General features: G+C 41.3%; 1 protein-coding gene across 3 annotated transcripts in view; it reads right to left on the reverse strand.

Annotated features, from left to right (window-relative positions):
- NKD1 (NKD inhibitor of WNT signaling pathway 1) overlaps positions 1-21,519 on the reverse strand; it is a 181,556-nt gene that overhangs the window by 41,500 nt on the left and 118,537 nt on the right. For all 3 annotated transcript variants that reach the window (XM_048075372.2, XM_067004460.1, XM_048075373.2), the window contains one exon: positions 2,559-2,616. In XM_048075372.2, coding sequence (XP_047931329.1) covers positions 2,559-2,616 — 58 coding nt within the window. The remainder of the gene's footprint in view (positions 1-2,558; positions 2,617-21,519) is intronic.

The following is a 21,519-nucleotide window of genomic DNA, read 5'->3' on the forward strand; positions in this document are numbered from 1 at the left end:
CAGCACGCAAAGAAAGGACCACCTGCTGATATCTAACTTGTCTTCACTACCCAGCTACTTCATAAGAAACAAGACAGATCAGGAGTAATAATGTAAAACTGTCCTTGCCATTTAGCTGGAAAGCCTAAAAGTAAGTCTAATAAAAACAACACAGCTGCTGAATAGTTAGAAAATATTAGGTATTGTAGATTCTGTTTTCTATGCAAGACAATTCTTCACAACAAAGTAAAAAATAATTAGAGGCAAGTAAAAGGAAGAAATGAGACAGAAAAATGAAATTATTTACCATACTGGCATTTAATATCCTGTGCTAAGTATAATATTGGAAATTTAAAACCACGCTTTACTACAGTTATACCCTATTATGAGGGGAGGGGAAAACTGTGAAGTTAATACTGAAACACTTATAACAAACAGACTCCACTGTGGCAATTATTTCATGTTGTTGTTTTTAACACTAGCCTACAAGAACCTGCTCAAATTGAACTCCTATGTTACTGGCACGTACTGGGGAACCTTCTTTGTAAAGCAGATGTGATAGAAACACGGGCTCCAAGAAACATAGTCTGTTAACATACTTTACAGGTAAGGAATTGGAAGAGAGACGTTCTTAACATGAAGAGTCCTTCACAGTCTATTCCAGCATCCTGCCTGCACCTCAAAATTCACATTCTGAAGTCACATATGGGTTTCATCTGGTGTGCACAACATACTCTAAGCACATGCATACAAACACTTACTGATGCTAAGTACTGCAGCTGCAATGCAGGTGATGCAGGCACAATTCACTCACTTCACTGAAACCCATTTTTCTGTTCAATGTGAAAAGTCATTTTTGCAATGGCTCATGCTTAAAATGAGTTTTCTTCCAGCAGCTCTTTGGGCTTTTCCAGCTCAGTCTCAGCAGGTCCCAGAGAATGAGATTACACCACTATTACATCAAAAGTGCTGCTATTCTGCAGCCTTTTTTGATCACTGATAACAGATTCAGCAGTGGTAGAACAATTGTTTGAGATTTCTGTGCTACAAATCAATTGGCAGTCCTTGAATGGAATTTGATAGCAGAATCCATTATATTATGGATAAAGATGTTCCAAGAAATACTCATTTACACTTACTAGAAGAAAGCAAGAAGCAACTAATGACGCAGGCTGACCTCTCAAAGAAGAAAAGATGGAGAAGGTGTTATTAGCTTAGCTAGTATATAATAAAAATAGTAAAATAACAAAAATAAAGTCAGAGTTACAGACATCATATTTTTAGGCATTAGAAAAGCATTTGTGGTAACCACGTTCCCACCAACACAATTTCACTCATATATAAGCAACAAATGAGTACAAGGTTATCAATGAAAAAAGCTACATCACTGCCATGATTTGAACTTAAATTCACAATTGGATTTTGCCAATACACAAAAGGAGAGAACCCTACCCAACACTCAAACTTTGTAAGCATACTCAGCACAGCAAACTCTTCCCTCAAGCACTGAACAATCTGCTGCTGGTAAAAATTATGCACACAGAGTCTTCCTGACCTCTCCAAGCACTACCTCTATCCCCCTCTACTTGAAGCATTTATGGTCTAAAAAATTTAAAAAGAAAACCAATATAAAGTTGGTGTGAATTTTGTTACAACCCTTGTCATCTTTTAGTCTCTACCACCAGGAACAAACAACTGGATTATAAAAAAGACAGCACTTTCCAAGTAATGCTTGACATGGTTTGATGCTCTAAATGAGTTAAGCATATTGTTTCCACTAGCCTGTAACATAAATCTAGCACGCAGCCTCTACAACTACTTGTTATGCTAGAGAGTTTCCCAAAGAGTTTCTGAAGACTCATTTCCTCATTTGTTGAAAAGAATGACCAACAATGTACCCAAATTAGTTTTATCCATTCATCAATCCCCACTTGCGCAGCTGAAGCTCAAGGGGCCTTGGCTATGTCCTCTGGCACGCGTAACACGGGGTCCTTATTGAAGGTCCCAGAAGGCCCTGCCCACAACAGTGATCCCATCTCCATTGCAAGAGAGGCCTTAGCACAGAGGAAGATATTAGATGAACCTTGGAAACAAAAAATTACATGAAGCAATGATGATTCCATTCATATTCAAGCGAAAGATACTGTGTAGAAGTCTCCCATCTTTTAGAAATTAATGCAGGACTTTCCAAGTCTGGCTTGTGTATCACAGAAGGGTGTGTGACATAGCACAAAACCCAGTGCTAACATTTCCAATGATTATATTTACTGCTTCTACTGGAGACAGCACTATTTACCACTGCTTCCACTGCCAATGGAAGTAGCTGGACAAAAGGTTTGAGCCTATTAATGAATACATTTGGGTTCTGTAATACAACGCGATGACTTTTTGATTCTAGGAGCACGGTCATAGGAGATACAGAAATAATACCCTAATCCCATTTTATCAGTTCTGCCAGGCAAATGACACATCAGTATAGCAAGAGCTGCACTGTCATGTATACATTCCTACATTGATTTGCTCACTGACTTATTCCAATATCCCTTAACATTAACCAAGAAATTTTGTTCCTTAAATACCTTCTAGATGAAAGTGCTCATCACCAATAGCGTCTCTGTAGCCTTCCCCAGATAAATCCTGTTAAAAAGAGAGAGAGAGAGAGAGAGAGAGAGAGAGAGAGAATAAAAGTTAATGACAAATATACTATATACGAAGTATTAAGGCATTAAGAAGATATATATATATATATATATCATCAGGATTAAATAAAAACATTAACAGGAGCACAAAAGCTGTTTTCCAGGAAAGAAGTTAATCACTTTATTAGTGGTAGTTAATGCATCTGACGCTATTTTAGAATGGTCTGGACATACTTTAGAACAAAAATTTAATGGAGATTAACAGATTGTACTGGGCAATAGAAAAAAGTGTTCATATTCAAATCCTTTTTACAAAATAGATTATAATATTTAGCATTTCAACATTCTGTCAATCAAGCTAGATAAAAAAAAAAACTGTGAACGGAAACGATAAAGGAGAAATAAGCCCTTCACTACCCACAGAGGAATGTTATCACTTGGTTCCACCAACAAACAGAAAACTTTCATATGCCAGAGGTCACCCAAGAAAAGCAGATACCAGACTCTGAAGAGCTGCCTGATCCTTCAGTCCTGAAATTAATGAAATTTTGTCAGCCCCAGTATGTCTGGAGCAACACAGAAGCAGAGGCCATAGATATGCAGATGATCTTATCTCAGCCCCCCAAAAAAGTTCTCTAATGGTGCTGAAGTAGTAATAAAGGGCATCAGTACAATTTGGAGCTAATCCCACTTATAAAGAGCCTGAAGAGCATTTTTAGTCTCCTATTAGCAACAGATCTTTCCAGCTCCATCCCTCTGCCCCAGCTAAGCCATAAGCAACCACAGCTAACCTCGCATTTTGCCTTCTTCCATTAATTCCGAGCACTCCAAGCATTACCGTAACATCACCAATCTTACATTATAGTCACGCTCCTTAGATTTCCACAGACACACACTGATAAATATTTATGGTAATAAAAAAGAATATGGTCCTAAGAAGTTGACGCGCTACATTCATCGCCATTTTAACTTCACCTACAAAAATATATCATGAATACAAGGCAGAATTCTCAGCATTAACCTGGGGCTGCGAGTAGACAATAGGAAGCTTTTTGCTTGAGGTAAAAATAAGAGAAAAACCTGTGAAAATGAATATCTGGTTGTACTCATTTGCTTTATTTTTAAGCAATTTTATCATGATGAATACAGTTCATCTCTTTTTCCTGAAGAAGCTGACAGAGGTTCTTTTCTAACTTCCACATGCCTAAATGTTATTCTTTGAGATTAGTTATCAGAAAGTAACTAAGCCACAAAAGCATATCTCAGGAATTCTTCGGTATCAATTTCTGCAGCGGCATTTTAAAAATCAGATTCCACAAATACTACTGGTTAGCTAGCCCAGAGACCCTGAGAACATTGTTCTCTTCATGAGCAGATACCCTGATATAAAGTTGGAACTCTTGGGCCAAAAGGCACTGAGAAATGCTGTCAACCTGCTCCAAAATGCTGGGATTTTGCACAGCACAATGCTGCTATAAAAGCTGTCAGTCTGGATTTAGCTTTACAAATCACAAAAACTTTGTTTCTTTGAGTTCTTGTTCCAGCAGAAAAGCTCCCTTTTGAACAACTGCTGATTAATATCAAACACTGACTTTAATATACGGAAGAAACGGACATAGTGAACGAAAAGAAGCCATGAATTGTTGGCGTAACTTATATTTCTGCAGGAAGATGGCCTTTCCAGGGCCTTGCAAAAGTTGGTATACTTTCATTTGATAAAATTCCCCCATGTCATCATTTTCCAGGAAGCTGAGAGCACACCTGGCTGCTCTCACAGATAATGAGGTACCTAGAAGTGACTACCTGGCATATACAGCCCTTCAGCTCTGTCCCACAATGCCATGTATTTAATAGCTGCTTTTTACTGAAATCAGAATTCTTGCTCCTTCCCCTTTCTGCCCTCTTGGAAAAGCATTTCTGATTTTCTGACCAGTGACTATGCAATGAGTAGGTATGAGCTTAATTGTGATGTTCCTGTGAGGAGAATACTATCTAGTTGGTAGCCTTCATCTCTTAATATTTTAAGAAAGCAAGCAGTGTGTCCAGGTAGCAAATGTTGCCCCTTGAAATAGTCATTAATCTCAGCCTCTCCAAAACCACAAGTCATTATTTTTTTATGATTTTTCAAAAGATGTCACTTAAAATTTAGCATACATTTCTTGATGTAAAATGCACCATCATGTAACTCAATGGAAAGGAGAGAAGCATAGACCAGCAGAGCGAAGCATTGATATTCTATAAACCAGCTTCTTTAGTTTCTCATTGTTAATCATTACATGGTTCTTAAGTAAATATATTTTATATTCTAGTCTAGTTTCACTCCTTTTCTAGCTCCTAGTTATTTAAGTTGAAGTACTAACTTAATGCAAGGAAATTTCTAATAAGTATTTTCCCCTTAAACCATATTATTATAAATCACCACGTTCTAGAAAGTGTTTTTATGATGTTGTACCATAATATTACTGTTAAATGGCACAAATTGACAACCCATCCTGACACTGATGAGGGTATCATTTGAACATTTTGGTGACATATTTAAGCAGAATTCCTCAGCTCCCATTCAAATGTGTTCAGTGAGAGTAAGACTGTGACATGTGCTGTCTTTGAGAGACAGATGTGTATCTGAGAAAGGGGTGAGCAACTCTTAAGATTTTACAGGAAGGAAAAAAAAGAGAGAGAAACTGTATCATGGATCATATTATCAATCATTCTTCTTTTATAGTGGAAAAAAGAAAAAAAAGTAACCCAGGAGAGTTTCTAAGACACATCACAATCTAGATAACTACCAAAATGCACCTGCTTGAGAAAAGGGTTCAGGGTAGTTTATGCAAGCTCATGCTCAACAATAAAGTACAGAAGCTAAGCCAGTATCAGGGAAAACAATTTTGACTGCAGCTGGTACTGCAGCAGGATTATTCTCCCAGTCACCTGTAAAAACTGCCTTAATGCGAACAAACAGCGCACCTACGCCCAGCTAGTCCAACTCAGAAAACAGACTGGAGCAAGAACACAGGACAAGTGCATAAAGCATAACCTGAAGCTCAAGAAATTCTAGTGGGAAGAGAGGGCTACAGCCAGGTAGGAGTAGCTGACCCTAGGGAGAAATGTCTGAGCACAAAGGAAACATAGGCTCGAGGGGACAAAAACATTGGTGGTGGCTCTGCAGCAAGGGCCTCCCCCCACGCCGCCCAGCTGCAGGAGCCTGTCCCGCGGCAGGAGTGGTGCCGGGGAGAGCAAACGCAACAACATTTAGGTCATAGGTAGTTGTACATCACTGTCCTGACACGATGTTTTAAATCACAACACTGCCTTTTCAAACTGGAACACTGAGTCATGAAACAACCAAAACCAGATGTACCCTGTGAAATACTATATAAGTGAGGTCAGCAAGCACTTGAAAGAAGAAAGAGAAGAAACATTTATGTAGAAGGATTATTCCAGCATGCCACTTCTGTAGGCTTCTAAACTGGAACCCATCGAGAGTAGGTGTCTGTACCTCACCAGGAGTTTCCCAGACAAATAAGTTGGCCTGTGTTAGCCACTAACACAAATCATGCCAAACGTCTAAAATTCAGGCTCAAACATCTGCTTCAAAACTATGAACAGCTGGCTGCCCAGCCTGCGTGGAGCGGACCTGGTGTCCCACGTGCCCCATTCGGATAGGTGCTGCTGTACGCGGCTTGGACCATAGAGGGTGGGGAGAAGAGTTAATTAGCCCAACTTCCTCAGAAATGCTGCTGAGCGTACACGTACACAAGGAAGAAAAACAATCTTGAAAAGCTCCCACACCCCAGGGCTTCTATTCAGCTGGTTACAAAGTCAGGCACTCGTCACTCGCGACGCACACCTTTGCTATGCAATCAGACTCCAATGAATTCTAACTCACCGGGAATTTTATTTTTTTAACCCCAGCCCTCAGCCCTGACTGCCCTGTGCAGTTTTCTTATTGATACAAGTCTCTGGGACTTGAGGCCAGGACTCACTCTGGGGCTTCCAGCTATTGACTTGCTTTTCAGCAGCTCTCTGAAACGGCTGCCACCCAAACCCTCACCCGTCGTTCCAGCGATGTGCCGGTATCACTCACTATAGTCCTTCACTGCCTTGCTGCCCTTCTGCTTCCACATTGAGGTCAAGCTCCTTGTCTTCACCTTCCAGGCTCTGCACAGTTGTATTTGTGTTCACTTCTCCCAGCCCCCACGCCCACTGGTTTCTTTACTCTTTATCACCACCATGACAATTTCTGTCCATCCTGGCTCTGCCTTTTCATGCCACCCTCCCCGATACCCACCACATAAAGGCCCAAGCCACAGAGTGAAAATAAGGTGAATTTTAGCAGACATGTTTGGTCTAATGTGATGCTTAACACAGTTTTGCTCTTACTGTAAGTAGAGACAGCTTCATCCATAGATTTATTAGATGTATTTAAGGGTAACCTTTGATTTAGGTAGGTTATCATCACAGCAAGCACATTTTTAAATTTGGAAGGCCCTACTCCCTATATTACTGCACAGCCAATACCGTGTTAATCAACATTTTTCAAAAAGGAGGTGTTGTTCTTCTCCAGTAGAAACAAGTCACTTTACCTCTCCTTCTTCAAACATCTCATTAAAATCCTTTGATTTAGCCTTAAGATACTCAATTTTCAACATTTTTGGCAAGGAACACACACATTTTCTGCTTTAGTGAAATTCTTATCGAAGTATCATATTCACCACTTTTCCCAAGTAAAACACATGTAAAATGATAAATTGTCAACCAAGAAAACTTTACTCTCAACTTTTGCCATTCTGAAGGAAACGTATTTTGTTCTCTCTTTATTCTGATATTGATGCAATAAAGTTCCAGTACTTTTTGAGAGAGCAAAGTTGAAGAAACATGTTTCACAACAGGACTGCAAGGGATAAGACATGTGGTAACTCTTGCGGGAGTAGATTTGACAGTGGTTTTAAAGCAGCTGCCAGTGAGAATGCCATGTAACCTATACACAAACTTCCATTCTTGATGTAGACTAAAAACGATCCCAAGAAATAGAGGTTCAAGAGAATGAGGATGCCCTTCGGTCTTTCACCCAAACAACTGAAGGCTCTGTCAGCTGTAAAGTGGCAATTCTGAGCACTTCAGTCTCACCTTTGGGAAATGCCAGGTTTCCAAAATGAAGTCTGATTCTCATATAGCAAATCCTTAGCGTATTTGGAAAACCCACTCTCTCAAGGACGCTTCGGGAAACCCACCCAAACCCAAGAAAAGTGTTGTGGCTTGTGTTTGTTTGTTCAATCTTGTCCAGATGAAGAGAAAGAGGTAAGAGGTTTTTAGAAAAACAAGGGATGGGTGGAACCTAGTTCCCCCCCTGTGGGTATGTGAAATTTCCCATGGACCAGAAACATAACCATATATAACTATGGTCAGCTCAAGCCTAGTATTCACTACTAAAAACCTATTCACACCTTAAAAGAAAAATAATATATATATATAAATTTTTGAGTAATATCAGTGAAAACCAGATATCTGAATATCCAAGGTGATCATCATCTGTTCCCAATATAGTTTCATACTTAGCCTTAAAACTCTAAAATTAAAAGTAATAAATTTTAAACCACTTGTAGTCAGACATACTTGGAGATGACATGTCCCTAGGTAAGCAGCTGTCACACACAGAAACTCATGCAGTCAAATATGTATAAAATGGAAGTTTGTACACATAAACGTCTGCAATAACTCTAGTCACAGGCAAAACACGAAGTGTTTTAGGAATACATTTTGTGTATGCATTTGGCTCTCTTTCCATTTGAAGCCTTCATATTACCATCCTCTTCCAAAAATGTTTAAAGATCCCCCTCTTAAGCCTTTTCAAATATACCATATGCTTCTGTATTAGAGTTGGAAGCTGTGTAAGACGAGAGATTCCTTCCCTGTTCATAAAGTAACCTATATACATAGGGCCTTACACAGGTAAAGCACGTATTCCAAGCCTCATTATAATGAATATCAAAACCAGGCAAATGCAATGAAGAATTAAAGCACATACCACATAGAAAATACAATAGAGCAATACGCATTTATGCCTTGGTTTAAGTCCCATGTCGAACTTAAGACATATTTTACCTTTGCACTTAAGAGCAATTTTACTTTTGCTTTACCTTTGCAACTGTGAACTGCTTTCTTTCCTATTTTTTTTTTCCTGTTTGCCATTCCAGATAATTTAATAGTAAGGACAATTCACTAGGATTCAAATTCCTGTAAAGAAAATGTAAAGCAGCTCACACTTGGAGAGTCAAGGTGACTTTAACCTAGACCAACATTAAAATACACATAGCAACTGCAATAACGCAGGTTTTTAAGCAGAAGCAGCAAGCTCAACTTTTGCAACGCTTTCTCTGAAATAAGAACCTGGTGCTCTGTGATCCATTACAGCTGGATTTTTCTTCCTCCACCAAGCATGGAGGCTTCTCTCGGATAAAATTTCTTTATAATACAATCACAGCAGGTAGAGTTGTTAGAAAAACTGTTTTCTCCTCTAAGATCTCTGATAGATGATCTTGAGCGTGTTAAGCTGCTGTGGTTTGGGATTTTAGTGCCTTATCTGCCAATATGGCCTCTATGTCTCAAGTTACTGTTTTCCTAGCAGAGACGGCAGAATGCAATGGGTACAGCACATCAGCTGCTGAAATTCAACTTTTGGTACCTTAGCACAAAGCTCACACTAAGACACCAGTCAAAAAACTACGGCAGTAAAGCAGCAACTCCCAACCATAGTGATACAGTAATAGTGTTTGAAATCACAGCATCGAAACCCACCAATTTGCCAGAATTGGAGCCCCCACAGTCTCACCTCACAGAAGGTGACTGTAGGGCAGTTCCAGTTACTAGCAAAATACTGTGAAGATAAAAACAGGATGACCAAAAGAACCTCTAATCTCCAGTCACAAAGGAACATGGACTATTAGAAGCTTACGAGGCAAAAAAATATCCCCAATATCTTTATATCGTGTTACAGACCCTCAGATGGGTACGAGCAGTAGTTACCATACACTTTTAAGGATACCCCATCTGTAGGAGGAATATGAGGCTGATGAGGAAACAAAAGGATAGAGCAGCAGGACACTTATGCAAGAGCCTTCATGAAGGATGCCTGATGAAGAAAGTAAATATAAATGTGGTGCTTTTTGCTCCAGGCTGTTTGCAACATGCAGGGGGAATCTCTTTTGTCCCAATCCAATGCCTGGACCAGCTTTCCATCAGGACAAAACACATACCCTTTCTTCATTCTTCTGACACTTTTGCTTTCTAGCCTATGAAAATCAGGTAGCAGCAATGCTGAAACATGCTCTTTGCAGGTAGTTTTTCCGTCTTTGCCACAGTGGCAAGTGGGCATCCTCTTTTAGCGGCCAGCCACTGTGATGTGTATTCAACAAAAGCTACCAACCAGCCCATTTAACGTGAATTGTAAGGTTCCTGTGCTCTGTCGAAGACGTGCTAGTGAGTATATATCCTGAATACTAGATGGAAAAAATCCACAGGAGAAATAAAAAACAACAATATCTTAAAATAACGTGGATTTAATATTACTTGTAGCTGGCAAAAAAAAAAGTGCCAACAGATAAAATTATCCAGTGTGCATTAAACCCTGTAGTTAGCAAGAAGATCCACTGAGGGGGCAGTTTGGTTTAGGTTATTCCAGTTTCAGGACAGAAGATTACTGTTCTTATGATGTTTTAACCTTGGATTTCATGGCTTTTTAGAGACTCCTGCTAGCTGTTGCAAAGTGACTTCTTCCATTAACATGATTATAGGAATTCTAGAACTATTATGGCTTCTTTTCAAGGTGATAGGGCAAGAGACAGTTTTTCAAGGACTTCTGTCAAATAACAGGTTATATAATTGAAAGCAACTGTACGAATAGACCTATGGATTCAGCAGTTACTTTCCAGATGAAGGGTCCAGCCATCTCCAGCTAAAAAAGATCTTTTTTTCTGAGATAAACGGGACTGAAACAAGAAATGACTACTATCTGCAATGTTTAAATTCACGTTGAAGCTACTTCAGAAGGAAAAATGAACCCACTTTACTTTGTTCTTCTAGCTATCCTCTAACCTATTTCCTGATTGCAAAATCAATTGTCCCATTTCCCCCAAGATCTCTTCTTCAATATAGGTTATACTGATGAACAAGTCTAAGGACATGAATGAGAAAAGACAAATCTTCATCTAACTTCCAGCCTGGGAAGCACAGTAACTCCTCCAAATTGCTTATTTTGGGCTTCTTCACCACGGCAGACAGATGGGCGTAGCTATGTAATAAATCTCATTTTCTGTTCAACTCCCTTTCATGATAGATTTGGTTACCAAGAAACTCTTTAACAAACAGACTTAAGTGCACCGAGGTGATTTTACCCAGGCATATACGGAGAAACAAGCATGCAGAACATGGCTACAGAGCTCGACTACAAAATAACTTGCTCATTTAAGATGTGGTCACTGAAATCAAGGAGACTCTTTCTACTGACTTCAGTGACCATTACAGATTTAACATACCGCATTTTGAAACTTTCTGGTGATGATAGCCTGTATCTTCCTGTATGGCACAGGTTTTCATACAGCACAAGGGCTTAAAGCTCCCCTAGAATGATAATCAATGCTCCTCTATTATGTTTATGGCTTTAAGTCCTTTCCTGCTAATGGATGACGTATATTTATGCAGCTGGAGGAAACCTGGATTCAATAACTGCTCCACCACAGACTCACTGTGTGGTGTAGGGTAAGTCACTTAAATCTCTCTGTGCCTTCATTTTTCAACTGTAAAACGGAATTCTTGATGCCCACCTTTGCAGAGAGCTCCGAATCCTCAGGATGAAAACATACCCTGCTAAATAATATTACCTTGTTAGGAAGCACAGGTGTGTGACCCTGGACACGTATGCTAATGTTGATCCATAAATCTGTCAACAGGAGGTGCTGGCAAAACAGATGGTTCACATTCCTTCTTAAACCACCTCTTTGTCCCCAAAGCCCAGGTATGTCAACTAATCATTTTATAACAGGTCAAGGTTTTAATGGGCCAGGAAGTCACAGCGTAGCAGAATGCCACCAGCATTATGGCTAAAAACAGAGCAAAAAGAGCAGAAGACAGACACAGAAGTTTCTTTTACTCTTCTCCTCTGCTCCCTGGCACATAGGACAAACAACTGAGAGACTCTGCAGACAAAGATAAAAGAGAAAGCAGAACCCATCCCCACACATTCCTGTAAGCAGTGCAGCATCAGTGATCATGCCTGAATGCTGATTGATGCTGCGCGCACAGAAACAGACACATGCTTTTTAATTACAGGCAATAAAAAACCACAGACGCACACCATTTGAAAACCTGATTTAGAAGAACAGTTGCATGTTGACCCACAGGGTCAGGAGGATTACAAGCAAATAAAAAGTTCCCTTCTAAACTTTTTTTTTTTCCTTTTAAACTTACGAGTTACCTTTATTTTTAGGAATTTTGACTCCCCAGCCCAACAGCTGAAAACTGAGCACGCTGCATTGGTTAAATGGTGCTGCAGCACCGAGGGCTTCGCAGCAGGCTGGGAGCACCGGGGCAGCCAGGCAGGGCCCTGGGCAGGCCGGTGGCCGTGCGGGACCGGCTGCCACGCACATTCCCCTAAAAGGAATCCCATGGCCAGAGCACCACATCAAAGCTGCGGAGTTTAGCAGATTTCCCTTTCCCCTCCCCCTGAGTCTTTGAGACGGAGACTTCATACTCCAGAATTTAATATCTTTTTCCTCCCTCCCCCCACCAGCCCCTTTGTCTGTGGCTCTGTTCTCTAAGAGCTAACAGATGTTGATGCCATATAGTTTCAAAGAAAACTTTTGATGCCCACATAACTCATTACAACTAATATATTCCAAGAATGCTTGTAGCTCAGGAAACACTGGGGTGAAAAAACAGAGAAGAGGGGGCAAATGGCTACACTGAATAACCCTTGAGAGAAAATAAATAGTTCACTTCAAAGTCATCAGGGAATTCTTTAACAAGCTCTTTCTTCCGCAAAACACAGAACAAATTCAGCTGAGCCTAGAATTCCCAAAGGAAAAAAACTACAACCAAAGCCCACATAAATGGCAAAGCAGAGGGAAGCAGCAGAGAGGTCGCCTGGTTCGCCCAGCAACAAAGCGCAGCATTCTCGAGGTCCGGTATTCCCAAGCAACCTGTGCTGTGCCAGGGCACAAAGGCACTGCTGAAAACAGACTGTCAACAGCAACAATACAGAGAGCCCTAAAAAAAGCTCACCCTGTCCCTCCGCACTGAATGAGCACAGGCAGCGATGAGATCATGCAATTCACAGCACTGCAAGCTCAGCCTCACAAAACACGCACGAGGACGTGTCACGTATGTCACAACTGCACAGAAGCAGCTTTTGCTCATTTAGCAAAAGCAGGTGATGGGACTTTTTGGCGCGGGCAAGTCCATGCTCTTAGCCATTTTCTAGGGTTGCATCTCGGAGGCAACCCTTCATAAATTTCTTGAGCAAGTCTCCTCCCCTCCCCTGCTGCTTCGGCACACAGCTGCATCCTTCCCGTTTGGTGAGAAGCCCCCCAGGAGTCACCAGGGTTGGTAGACAGAAGGGTTGCGAAAGGGGGGAGGGCGAGAATGCGATTACATCAATTTCCACAGCAGGAGGATCAGATTGCATCATTGCACACAACTTGGGGCCCGCTCTTTTATCCCTGATGCAGGCAAATTCCCCATTGAAATCAGTAGGAGACTTGTCTGTGCAAGGACTGCAGAATCGAGCGCTCTGTGATCACAGAATTAGAAAGCAATAGGAAGCCACACCTGGCAGCACCTCTCAGTGGTGCTCTGCTCTCCGTTGGGATGGACGTAAAATCAAAACAAATGAAAACACAACAGCAGTGCTACATTCCTCCTTCTCCTCATATACAAGCTCCTAAAAATCTGCCACTGCAGTATACGTACAAAAGTCTGTATAAAGTTCCTACCAGTGAATGGGAGGCTCCCCACAAAACAAGAAACAATGGGAGTGGATTTTTATAGGAGAAAGAAGGGCAGCTGCAAAAGTGGGGATTTCTCATCTAATCAACAAAACGAAAAGGGTTTTAGACAAGTAAGTGTGTTTACTTATATTTTTCAGAGGGTTAGATGGCGGAGAGAAACCACATATGAAAGCCTCGGAGCCAGTCAGCTCAACTTCTGCAGCAGCAACAACGCAAGGTCTCTCTTCTGAACCGTTCAAATACAAACCATAACACCACAGCGCTACGTGCAGCGTTAGTGGTTCTTCACTGCTGCTCATTTCCAAGCACCACACTTTGCATCCACTTTCAGCTGCGTAAAAAGTTTCCTGGTAGCAGCTCAATAGCTTCCCCACTTCAGCTGCTGCTATCCCGGTGCACACGTTCTCTCCAGAATAATTATCCCCAAAATGCACTGGTAAACAGCTTAGGAAAAACAGAAGAAAAATCTTGTATCAGATTTGTTTGGGATAAATGTGGTTCTTGGTAAAATGCCTCCTTATTATCTCCTGCCTCATTGTTTGGGGATGGCTCATTTCCTCTAGAGAATAACGAGGAAGGCGTCCTCGAGCCTTGTAGCTTTGCAAATAAAATATCATAACCCTGAGTTCATCCACTGCATTTTGGGGTGTCAGGAAGCTCCAGCAGAGCTGCTCAGGTAACTCCAATTTATTCTGCGAACTTGGAGATCCCCACAGTGCTGGAGTGGGGCCAGAGGGAAAAGTCAGGAGAAGAGACGGGACAACACAAAAGTAGAAAACACTACTAAAAGCACGGAATCAGAAGTCTCAAATATTCCATAAATTCCCCAGATAGGAGATCTGGGTTCCAAGTTTCCCCCAAATGCCCCAATGCTTTCGGATTAGGAGGACTGTTCACCAGCTGCAGACTGCGAGCTGCCGCTGTGCAGCACGGGGCTGAACCAGAGCCTTCTGAAGAGACTGCATGTTTTGCCCATGTTTCCTACAACTTTCAAATACCGTATTCCAATGTGGGTTAATTACATGTTCCTTCTGTCTCACATACACCAGAACAGTGTGGGGGAAAAAAAAAAAAAAAAGAATTGCAAAAGCCATTATGTAGAATAATCCCTGTGACCTCTTTTTAGCTTCAGCTGGGCCCCACTTTGACTGTTTTGTCACAGGAAAATCATTTGTCCTTTAGGAAGAAAAGAGTAACAAATGGTATTTAAAAGACAAACAAACAAAACCACCACAGCAAAAACTTGGTAACTCTTACTTAGGGCGGCTACTGGCTGCAAGAGGTGAAGTTTCCCCAGCATGACCCCAAGCACAACAGCAGCAGCACCACGGCTGAGGCTTTACATTCAAAAATAACAGGACTACTATCTGAGGCTCCTCCTAAAGCTGGTGGATGCTTTGTCTTTTCCAAGTGTTTGAATAAAAACTTGCAATTCTGCACCCTAACAATACTCTTTACACCATGCTTCTGCTTTCTATACCCAAACATTAACTGTAGAGAACACGACACATCCAGCTTTTCCATAATATTGCTAGACTCTCCTTGCTGCTGATATATACTGAAAATCAGCATTCAACAGCCTAAGCCACCTTTTTCTGGAATTCAAAGAAAAAACCTCAGCTGTAGACAACCAGAGCACAAGACCTTTCCAGTGCATCTCAGCAGTAGGTGCCCAGCAGTACTAACTGCTCTCTGAAACTCAAAATTCCTTTACAATCTTAAGCAGATATTTCAAAAACAATTAACATTCTTCAGCTTTTTACCCAACTTTTTTCTTCTTTTTAACTGTCAAAGATACCAACAATGCATTTTCAGCTGTGTCCCTGTGTACTCCAGAAGTCTAGACAGCAATCTTTCAGATGTGTGTTTCCTCCTCAAAGAGGACTTCTGCTGACACACAGCAACTGTGCTACAGGGAGGGGAAAAAACCAACTTCAGTCTGCCATGATGAAGCAGGTCCTCATTTTGAAGCGATTCTCACATTCTGGGCATGCAGTACTCTACGTCTTGGGCCATTGGTATGTTTTGTCTCCTGAACTGGGCGGAGTGATACCCAGAGACATCCAAAGACCTTAGAAGAGCTTTTGCATCTATTTTTCATTAGTTCAAGGTTTTCTAGTTTGGGGAGGTGTTTGATTTTATATCGCAAGGAGAGCAGAATCTTAAAGAAAAAAAAGATTGATGTCACTAAAAGTGAAGTTTCCTCTCAAGAAACACTGATGGAAAAACAAACGCACAAATCTCAGAGAGTACCGAGGCAGTTCCTCAGCCTGAAACACCATCTTGCAGAGACAAAGCCAACCCCAGGTTTCTGAAGCACTACAGGAGCTAATACTTGAAGGACTCTCTCTCCCTCACTCTTTTTTTCCCTTATTCCACTATTTCCATTAACAAGCATGATTTATCTATTACTCTTCTGCAATCTACCCTAGCAGAGACCACTGCCAGTGGCACAGAAAACAGCTTCACAGCTAGTACAAATCGATTCAACAAAAGTGGCATCACTTGGCATCAATGGCTGCGTTTCTCTTCCCACAAAGACTGCGAGAAAGCTGAAAGGGAAGCTCAAGGTCCCATCATCAAGGACCACACCAAATATTCCAGTTTGGGAAGCGACTAGCAAGTGACACAGCCTGGAGTTTTAAGAGCCTTACCAGGTTACCATCCTGCACAACTTTCTTCTTTTAAGCTAACTTAACTCCATTTCTGTGACAAGGTTTTTGTACTCATTTGCTATCATTTATAACATCTTACTTAAATAGAAAGACCAGCTGAAATCCTTTACAATATATACATAATCTTTAATGTTTTCCATGAGAACCTGACCCATTTGGGAGAGGGGAGGACAGATGCCAGATGAATGCAGATGACATGCAGAGCAGCAGAAGTGAGTGGCCCCATGCAGCTACGAAAAAGGACAGCAGCATCTTAAAATTCACGTTCACTTGGAAAAGTTTTACCTGCTCTTCCACAAACACCTGAAAGGCATTAAAGAAGAAAGAAGACCTCAGCATTTCCAGTCAGTTTACTTTGCTCACTTGACTTCATAGGAGATTGTTTCCTTCATTTTCTCATTCACGCCTGCTGGTCCATTCAGTGTGCTCCAGTATGAAAGGTGCACAAAGAGGAGTGGTGCAAATAATTATTAAAATAAAGGAAAACGACAAGGGGGCTTTCTTACACTAAGCTACTTCATTTAGGTTTTTAAATATGAATTCTCTGTCATTACTGGCATCTCAGTTACCATTGTTATTTTAATCTCAAAGTTCTCTAATGCCTCTATTTTTTAATTGCTTGTGTTTAAAGAATGAAAGCAAATTAACACAAACAGAGCAGGTATCATCTCCCTCGCTAGGCACAACTCTTAACTTCAGTCAGAAGAGTCTGTCGGGCAGCCCAGATTGCATCAAGTTCACAAGTTCAGGACACACCAGCACCACAGTACAAGCTCAGGACACACCAGCACCACAGTACAAACACCGCTGTCCAAGCCATCTTGGCAAGAGATGCAAGCCTTGATTTTGATCCCAGTTTTACCCTAGTTTCACATTTCTGTAACTGCAGTTGAACAAAATCAGAGTGGCTGTAACCAGAATTGTGCCTTCACCTCTCTCCGGAGCATTCAGGATCAGGTCAGTTCATAGCTACAGCATCAATATCGATATCAAAGCAGATATTTTAACTTTTGTTGAAAACCCTTTGCATTTCTTCCACAAGCAAAATATTAAGAACCCTGCCCTAGAGAAAGATGAAAGGAGCCAATCTCCCCTTTAAATTACCAAGCAAGCCTGGGCCTTGACTCCCTTTTCAATGGGAAGTCAAAACGTCTGACTTCAATCAGTTTGTATAAACCAGCTTTTGTTTTTCCTTTTACCCAAATGACTCCACTCTTAAGGATTTATTGTAACTGGATTGCTTTTCTACCCAGCAGGGAGCTGTAGCACTAGCAAAGCTGTTCCACACAGTAGGTTTTCCGCTGATTGAATTTCTAGACTTTCAGCTCTTCGGAAATGTTTGCTCTTGTACAAGCTGTCAGAGGGAAATTGTGTGCACTCGATTTTGTCTCAGCTAAAGCCAAGCGGGGTTCCATATGCAGCCAGCCAATGCAGAATTGAAAGAAAAAGGATCAATCAAATTGTGAAGGAAAAAAAAAGTCTCAGTCACAAATGAAACAAACAAACAAAAAAGGGCGGGGGAAGCAGATGAGAAGGAAAACCATTTCTACAAATAAGTGCACTCAGAAGAACCAGTAACATGCAACATGCAGAAAAGCCTTTATTTAAAGACCACTACAACAAGGGTTGGGAACTATCTGAAGAAGCTGTGCTATTTAAACACACACAAAGCCAACACCATGAGGTGCTCCAAAACCAACCTGACACGCAAACCTTCATCCCTGGGAGCAGCCCGCCTTACCGGTCCTGCTGCAACTGCTAGGGCCATGGCCCTGTCACCGCGTCGTGGCTGTGGTCGCAGCACCACGTCCTGCCGCTGCGAGCACTGGAGCAGCCAGGCCTTCCACACCACCTAAATGTGCCTCTGCCTGCTTAGACACCAGGGTCATGCACTGGGAAGGTGCAGAAAGCTACTGCAAAGCACCTCGCTGCCCACAGATGGCTGAGGGTGATCTAATGAGGATTTTTCAGCCATTACGTTCTTGGTGTTTCTTACAGAAGATTACAGAGCCATTGCCACTTGCCGTGGGACACAGCCATTATCTTGCCGTGTACATGACCCAGTGGTTCAAGTTGCTGTCTGCGCTTGAGATTTTGTTATTTAGTAATCTAATAAATGATAACACCAGAAGTGCACATAGGGGCCAAGGCAACTAAAAAAAATCAGAAGAAAGCAAGCAGAGATTAAGACATCTGTATTAAAGATACCATAAAAGGATTTTAGTGTAAGCAACACTTGACCGTGGTCTGGTCTGGAATAGCTCATATTTCTAACTCAATTGCAAGGACACATTTTGGTTCTAACTGCATTACACGGAACAGAAATGCTTTTAGGACTAAGCCAATGCCTCCAAATAACGTAGTGACCCGTGAACATGGCAGCACAGGTGAATATTAGACTGGGAGTCTCTGCCCTGCCTGCTGCGGGTAGATAAGCCCTACAGTCTTTAAGTACACCATCATGCAGCCAGGAACAATCGCTCTGACAACAGGCACCCCATTTTGACTCAGTACTGAGGTTTACGTTTTGATGACCCTGTGTTAGGAAAAATCATGCCACTTGTTTTAAGAAGTAATTACAGCTTAGTGGATTTTTTTTTTTTTTTTGACACACAGCACAGAGCACAAATGTCACACAACAGAGATTTTGCTTTTAAATAACCAGACTTGACCTTGAAAGACTCTTAAGTCCTACTGCCTTGTATTATTCAGGACTTATCATTATGGGCAAGTTTAGTGAGTAGCCAGATAGTGAGAGTGGAAAACCGCTGCACTAATTGTCTGTGAGGACATTAATTCTACGTGCTGAATGTGAAATGGAGAAAAACACCCTGCAAAAAGGCTTTCATAGTGGATCCCACTGCCTGCAAGAGTGATTAGTGCAGAGTCACTAAAAGGTGTAAAAAGTGAACTTTGGGTTTACAGGGCGCTTTCCTCAGAAGAGGCTTACTGTGCAGCGAGAAAAGATGACATCCATCATGAAACAAATAATAATAATGAGGATTTTTGCCACTATTCTATTCTTCCCCAGTCAGCTGCCTTCTATTCACAGCGGTTTTCTCTCAGTTCCCACCTTAGTTCACCTGTTAAGCGTAGCTCAGTGATGTTCCTGCTGGGAGCCTGTTCAGACACGCTTTCCCAACTCAGCACACTGACAGCCTGACATTTGTGTTCCTAATCAACAGTGCACCTCTGCAAAGCCCCGATGATGAAAGGAAATATCCTGGCTCCAAAGTCTTCTAAAAGGGCCACTTGACTGATGAAGGCATTTACTCCACTATTTGCACCATATTTAATGAACCTCATTACCCAAACAGTCATCTCCTCAAGCTAGTCACTAAAAACTGAAGTTTCCTCATTTTTTTCTTTACCTCTTGGGAAGCTACAGTTCCTCTTTGACCATAAAGAAAAACATTGCAAATGAAAAAGAGAGAAGGCAGAGAGTAACAAATTCCTGATCCACAAAAAGAAAGCTCAAGGCTGCAAATGAGCTGAAACTTTGATCAATCTTTCCCACTGATGCTATTAAGATTTACTACAGCTGTCCCAGCCATTAGTGTTAGCAGTGCCCCGGCCCAGGGCTGTTACCGTGTACAACAGCTAAATAAAGTATTGCCTGAAGATAGAAATTCATTCATAAATCCCAACAAGGGTTACCGAAAGGTTACTGCACTCCAATTAAAGATACACTGCCATTTTCGGCTAAATGCAGATTTGATTTAGATGGGCATGTATATAAATTCAATACTGCAAATGCACAACCTTCAATGTTTTATGGGAAAAGGAAAACAAAGACTGGTCAATTTTCCCCACAGGGACTCAAGGAGCTTAGATTGCCTGAAACACTTCTTATCTCATTATCTATTTCAATCGTTTTACTGTGCAAAATACCTCCCTCCCTCCCTCCAAAAGTCAAACCAGAAGTCTGAATGTCTGAGTCACTCTACTCTGATGTGCATAATTATAAAACATACACATCGTGAATTTACTACTTCTCCCATTTAAATAAACTGAAGTGCCGCAATTGATTTTAATGGAAGAAATCCTTATTTCCATTGCATAGCATAAGCCATCTAGAGATTAACATCCCAGACCACATGTCATGCCTTGCAGGTCTCATTTTAGAGTGCAATTGCCTTTCATCCCAAACAAACTGCTGCTAATCTGCCTTATTTGCTTTAACAGTTACCTTACCGTACTTGTGGGAAGCTACCAACCATCTGAAGGAGCAAAGTGGTTTCACACAGAACCAGCATGGTGACAACAAACCTCAGGAAAGTTTTTGCTGGTTTTGTTTGTTTGTTTGTTTTGTTATAAATACAAAAATACCTTGAGTTCCGGCGAAATTATAAACAAGGCCTAGTGATACAAGAAGACTGGAACACAGGCACAGAAGAAATTAAAGGCACTCAGCCATGGAAACATTTGCAAATACACCAAAACTGACGCAAACGAACAGATCTTTTGGAACCAACAAGAGTGCTTAAATGCGCAAATTCCACAGTTTGCAGGATCGAACATTTAAAATGAATCCTTAAAAACAATTAAAAAAAAAAGAGGCAAGGAACCTGTAACTGAATAACAGCACATGAAATACAGCATCTGACTAATACTAATGTTAATTATACCTCATTAAAAATAAACTTCAAAGTGGGACAAAAACCTGAATGGTAATACAGGCAAGATTTAAAAGCGATGATAAAAAACAGGCTAAGGTATGTACTTGAATATGCAGCAAGAATGGAGTCGGCTGAAACAAAAACAAGGCAAAGAAGCAAGAACTACATCAGGAAAGAAAACGGGATGGGTATAGAGAAAAAACATGTCCACGGGTCTTTACCCCTTATCTGTTTAGGGCCACATCCTGCAAACATTTAACACCTGACCAAAAGACTAATGCCATGCCCATTGCCATGGATTTCAATGACTTGGGTCTAACTCCTGAAGACACGCCTTGGTTTGGAGTTGCAGAGGCTGCTTCATCTGAATGAGCACACGCAGACATGCATCTGCAGGATTTAGTCCTTTGCTCACAGCCCTTGCAGCGCTGCATTTTTCTTACAGCATGGCTCCAACAGCCGCAGCCTTCTCCAAGCAAGAATTAATTGCTGGGAGTGTGATGGGATGGGGTGCAATGCAGGGACGAATACCCAATGGGGACTGGGATTTCTGAGAAATTATGGGCAAATTCCGCTGCTTACCTGACAGAAATGAGACAGGCTGCTA

This window comes from Anser cygnoides, chromosome 12 (genome assembly GCF_040182565.1).
Source record: "Anser cygnoides isolate HZ-2024a breed goose chromosome 12, Taihu_goose_T2T_genome, whole genome shotgun sequence".
Taxonomy (NCBI): Eukaryota; Metazoa; Chordata; class Aves; order Anseriformes; family Anatidae; genus Anser; species Anser cygnoides.